A 5,882-nucleotide genomic window follows, 5' to 3' on the forward strand; every position below is an offset into this window, starting at 1 on the left:
TAATTGTATTAATGAATCATATAAGCAGATAAGATAGAAAAATAATTGAGTAGTGTTAGAGAGCATTCACTATAGTTGTGCACACATTGCACACACTACGTGGCTGCTTCTCATCATTTTTTTTTGTGCAAAACGCAAACGGCTTCTCATTTCTCTCTCCATCGCCTCTCTCATCAACTCTTTCTCTCTCCACGACTCTCTCTCTCATCGTCTCTCTCTCTCTCATCCCTTATCGTCTCCCTCTCTCATCTCGGTTTTCTCTCTCATCGACTCTCTCTCTCATCGTCTCTCTCGTCGTCACTCTCTCTCTCATCGTCTCTCTCTCTCATCTCCGCTCTCTCTCATCTCTCTCTAATTTCAAATTTAAGAGACGTATAGTTTAGATGATGCCACATAGTGTGTGCAAAAATGATTGTACTCAATAGTGGCTGCTCCCAATAATATTTCTTAAATAAATATTTTGTGTATCCATATAAATAAAGTTATTATTGAGTAAAAGAACAAAATAAGATAGAAAAATTATATTTTAATTACTATTATCATAATAAACGAATAATAATAATAATAATAAATAAATAATAATTTTGTAATGATTTTGTTGATGTCGTGTTTCGTAACTCGAGCAACTCCACAGTTCCCTTTCGTTTGGAGCCTGCAAGAATGCGAGAAGTGAGGGCTCGGGATGGTGAGAAACACTTCTGATGCCTAAGTTAGTACCCGTTTGTTGTACTTGGTGATCACCATGATGGTGGTCCCCTGCTAGGTTGATCATGGCTCTACCACACTGTACCCAGGTTGTGCCATCTACCGGCTTCCTGCCACATGAATGGCCTGCCATGCCTGATCGTGGCCACTCTGGCGGACTTGTCCCTAGGTCGTGGTGTGTTCACCCCGTCCATTAAATGCGACGTGATCTTGATTTGGTGCGCTCACTCCCCATGCTTGCTAGGGCAGTGGCCATTTCTATCACTGCGGCTAGTAGAGATGTCAGGCTTTATGACTGAATGATTCACTTTTTGTGCGTGATACATCACCTCTCCTTTCTGGGCCAATCTTGCCCTTTGGGCCCGGCCCGACCATCATTTCCTATAGATACCCTACTGTCAAGCTATCTCGAAATCCATCGGTGCCTCATGGGCTGGGCCCATGTGGTTTGGCCCGACACAGGGAACGACCTCCCTCACAGATTTAATAACATATAAAATAATAAGTAAGGAAAAAACAGGTGCCTAATTGGTTATGAGAAATGATTTGTATAAGTTTTAAATAGACAAATTTCATACAAGCCTTTGTAAAAAAGTGAATCTCATCTAAAAAAAAGTGTAAAAAAAATTATTCTTTATTAGTGAAATCCAATTTTTTACAAAAGATTTGTATGAGATTTGTACTTGTATCTAACATTAATCATTGGTTATATGGCAGCTATCGTTTAGTTCTCGGCTCGTTATTTTTATCTAAATAAACAGTGGATAGAGCATTGGCAAGTCTAATTTTAGCTAGAAATTTAAGTTTTGGATATAGCATTAACATTTGGCTAGATGAATTCACATTGGACTAGTCATTTTAAAGTCAAAATAATAATATAATATTAGATATTTTAATAATATTTTACAGTTTTTTTTTATTATTTTGCAAATACAATTTAACATACATCGTGTGGAACAATATCTTACAGAGTAGTAAGTGCAAATACAATTTAAAATATTGCAAATACAATATTTTAAAATCCATATGATGTGTGGAACAATATCGTCGAAGTAGTGAGTGCTGCTAGAGAGGTCTCTTTTACATGGATCCGGCTTCATTCTCTATTTAACATACATTGTGTGTGCAGTCTCCAACTGGCAGAAAATCAGAGTTTTGCCTGATCTTGAAGTTGGTCCTGTCCAAAAATCACGAATACAAATTGGAATAACCGGAATAACAAGAGTGCAAGCAAAATATGTTAAAAACCAAGAACTATCTGAGATGTATGTAACAACTAACAAGCCCAGCCCTGAGTGCCTAGTAACTTCAAAATATCTACTTCCAATTAATTGGACGACGGAGCCTTTTACTTTGAGGAAGAACATCCCCACCCTTATCAAACCTTGTCAGGCCCTATTAACAAATAAAACTCCTCTTAAAATCCAAAGCTAAAACTACACAAGTCACAATGAAAAGTACACGCGGAAAAATTATTTCTGTCATTTATATGATTCTCATTAAAATATTCGGAGTTCAAGTCGAAAGATATTGAGAGCTTATCACCACGCATCCTAATCGAAAAAGAAAAATTAATAGAAACACTAGAAATCGATATTTGAAAGAAAAAATAACATTAAATTTATCTTTGTAAAGCATAATAATCGTCGAGAGAAGATAGAATGTTAATCTCGGTAGTCTAGGACAAAAATCGTGATTGTAAAGAAGTTGATGTTCCTCTATGTTGCTGATGCCTTCGATGAATTTTTTACAAATGAAAAAGAAAGAAAATGGGAGGGAGAAAGGAAAGAATTCGGCGAGTGTAGAGGAAAAAGAAAATGAGAAGGAAAGGGTATGATTCGGTGTGAAAAGAAAAGGAAAAAAAATAAATAAATAGAAAAGAGAAAGAGAAAGAAATTGAGAAGCTGAAAAACGAAGAAATAAAGAGATGTTTGAGCCAATTTTAGTCTAATAAAATAATGCTTAAAAGAGTAAATGACCAAATTTAAAAAAATAGATAGAAATACAGTAGTTCAGAGCTCACTTTGGCTAGTCTATTGTAGATCAATTTTAACATAATTAGTTATAATTTGAAGAGTTACTGAGGTTTGATTAGGCCAATACCAATACCCTTTGAGATAACATCTCGCTTTATGATAATCTTATCCTTTGTCCCAACATTTGTAGGTTTGACTTTCGAGTCCTCTTTCTCATACGTGACATGACTCGAAGTTGTTTGCCTTGGATTTTTTCACTCGATGAAAATTGAAACCACTCAACTCTTTTAACGCTTAAAAGACCCACCCACAGACACCCACCCACCCACCTCCCCCTTATAATTATGCATATCAATCCCATATTTATATAATAGGATATGCTTTCTTCCCTTTTACGACTGTACCAGAACCTAAACATCCCACAGGACCCCCACCCCCAACCAATCATTTCTTCCTCTCTTCTCTCACACCCACCATGATTCGCTCTCTAGCAACTCTGGCACCCGCGAACTCATCAACGACGGCGGCGGCTGCTGCTCCTCCTCCTGAGGCCCTCACCGTGGAGTCGGACTTCGTGGTCATACTGGCTGCCCTTCTCTGCGCACTCATATGCGTGGTGGGGCTCATCGCGGTGGCCCGGTGCGCTTGGCTCCGTCGCAGCTCTGCCCACACTCGGTCTCCGGCTCGGGCTCGGGCTCAGGCTCTAGCAAACAAGGGCGTTAAAAAGAAGGTACTTCAGTCTCTCCCCAAGTTCACGTACGACTCCGACGGCGCCAAGAACCCAAAGCTATCGATGGCGGATTGCGCCATATGCTTGGGAGAGTTCATGGACGGGAACGAGCTGAGGGTTTTGCCACAGTGCGGTCATGCCTTCCACGTTTCATGCATCGACACATGGCTTGTGTCCCACTCATCGTGCCCATCTTGTCGGCAGATCCTGGTGGTAGGGAGGTGCCACAAGTGCGGTCAGTTCCCGGCTCCTCAAATTGATCAGGCTGGCCTGGATTTCAATGCCATTACTACCAACACTAGCATTAATCACAATACTCTTACTCCTACTTTCCTGCCTTAAACTTTAAAGAAACAAACAAAAGGCAGGCCCTTTATTTTCTCATTGCCATCTTGTAAATTCAAGGTAATATTCTAACACTACGCATCAGCATATATGTTTAGGAATAGGGTCTCTTTTGGTGTATTTCTTTTTCTTCTTTTGATCCCTGAGGTCAATTGCTCTGAATATGAGATTGACAGTTGCGCTGTATGTTCTATTTTTCGGTTTCCCGACCTGTGTGCGCTCATTTTTCTTTTTCAGTTTCTTTTTGAGCAATTGGGTCTCTAGCTAATTCATACGCTGTGGAGTGTGGAGCATGTCAGTCCAATTTCAACCCAGGATCAGATCATGTAACATGCGCTCCTCCTCTTGTTTTGTTGGGGTTTTCTTTATTTCTTTAGACGTAGTTTTTGTGTTTATCCTCAATTTTGGGTTTAAAAATAACTTTTGTCAGAAAAAAGTAATAGTGATAAAGACAATTAAAGGAAAGAAGGTGGTGAAAAGATTCCTTAGTAAGATTATTTTCATTGGAATAATTATTTTTTTATTTTATAATAATAAAATAATATAAAATAAATTTAATTTTGATTATTCACATCAAATTTTTATATTAGATTATATATTTATTTATTATATAATAATTAATAATTAATAATTTTAAAAATATTTAATTTTTTTAATTATTAATTTATTTTATTTTATCATATTTTACTATTATACTTATTATATATTAATTAATAATTATATTCTTATTAAATTAATATATCACTAACTCAAATTAATATATCAATTGTGATAAAATATGTGATAGAAAGAAATGGAGAGAAATAATTAATAAAATATATATTTGATATATGTATAGTAATTTTTAAATTTAAAAAAAATTTTAAAAGTCTAGTTAAATTTTAAATATTTAGAATTTAACTAATCTATTATAAATATATTTTATTCTCTAATAATTAAATATTTAATAAATTTAAGTTTTAGCTAATTGAATAATAATGCTCTGAATAGTAAATTAAAGTAAAAGAAGGTGGTGAAAAGATGACTTACGAATTGTAAGGAAGAGATGCGTTAGACTTTATGGATCCCTTCCACATCTATCCGACCCAATAAAGGCCCTCATCCCAAATGATGAACTCAAGAGACCTGTCGGCTCACTTTATCTTACAGAAAGCACATCATCTTCTACTTTTTGGTAGTTCAAATGAGGTGAGGGTCCACCCACCATTTATTCCGAGGTTATCTTTTCAGGGGAGGGAGAGAGAGAGATGAAGCGTTCTTTCTGGTAGGCATACCCAATGCGGCGCCAAAGATTACACATCCAAACTCCAAAATTTCTGTGTCACTTTCTCAACAGGCCCTCACTCACTTAACTCCTGATTTTCGTGCTATTTTGCCTACTCCCACCCCCCTCCATTTCCCAAGTGCCCCGATTTAATCAATAAATTGACATCTTCTTTGGCAATTTCCTGACCTACAGGCTACATACGACCTTTCCACTTGATGCCACATAGAAAAAGTGGCACTCAACTCTTATCTTTTGAGATATCTACAAGCAACAACCCTACTTGTATCTCGAGTAAAGCGATTACAAGCAATAGGAGCGCACCAACTTTCTGCTTGATTTGCATACAAAAAGCCTTATCAGCTTTTCTTATTATATCACCACCTTTTCATGGCTCACTCTGCTGCCATTTTCCTCCTCTGATAATTAGGCATGAATCTTAATTTGTCACGCATAATGTTCCTAATAATCTCAGACATCAATTGCTCCAAACCCTCAAAAGTCAAAATGCGTACCCTCACCCCTGTGGTTTGGTTTTCTCAAAAGCATCAACTATCACATGACTTGGCCATCCTCATCCAGAAATGGAGCCATCGATGTTGAAGGCCACATCTTGTCTTCATCAGATCGGGTTCCATTCTCACAAACTTACTTCATGACAGAGCTATTTTGAGGAACAAACCTAGACATATATATATATATATATATATACACACACACACACTAGGTCGGAACAACATGCAAAGCACGTTTGCCTAGTTCAACGAAATTTCAATTATCTAATTATATTTTATATTATTATTGGGTTTTTAATTTCAATTTGTTATTATTATTATTATTATGATCGTCTTCATTATTTTAT

The 5,882-nt window shown here is 36.7% G+C and overlaps 1 protein-coding gene across 1 annotated transcript; it reads left to right on the plus strand.

Annotated features, from left to right (window-relative positions):
* Positions 1-3,000: 3,000 nt before the first annotated feature.
* Positions 3,001-3,942, plus strand: LOC121263855 (RING-H2 finger protein ATL8-like). The gene has a single exon (XM_041166935.1). It carries the CDS (start codon positions 3,157-3,159, stop codon positions 3,751-3,753), a length of 597 nt encoding a protein of 198 aa, XP_041022869.1. The 5' UTR covers positions 3,001-3,156; the 3' UTR covers positions 3,754-3,942.
* The last annotated feature ends 1,940 nt before the right edge of the window (positions 3,943-5,882 follow it).

The sequence above is a fragment of the Juglans microcarpa x Juglans regia genome, chromosome 4S (assembly GCF_004785595.1).
Source record: "Juglans microcarpa x Juglans regia isolate MS1-56 chromosome 4S, Jm3101_v1.0, whole genome shotgun sequence".
Classification (NCBI taxonomy): domain Eukaryota; kingdom Viridiplantae; phylum Streptophyta; class Magnoliopsida; order Fagales; family Juglandaceae; genus Juglans; species Juglans microcarpa x Juglans regia.

What these genes read in the sequence shown, in the direction of transcription:
- LOC121263855 (XM_041166935.1), top strand. Translation starts at nt 3,157, where the DNA reads ATGATTCGCTCTCTAGCAACTCTGGCACCCGCGAACTCATCAACGACG.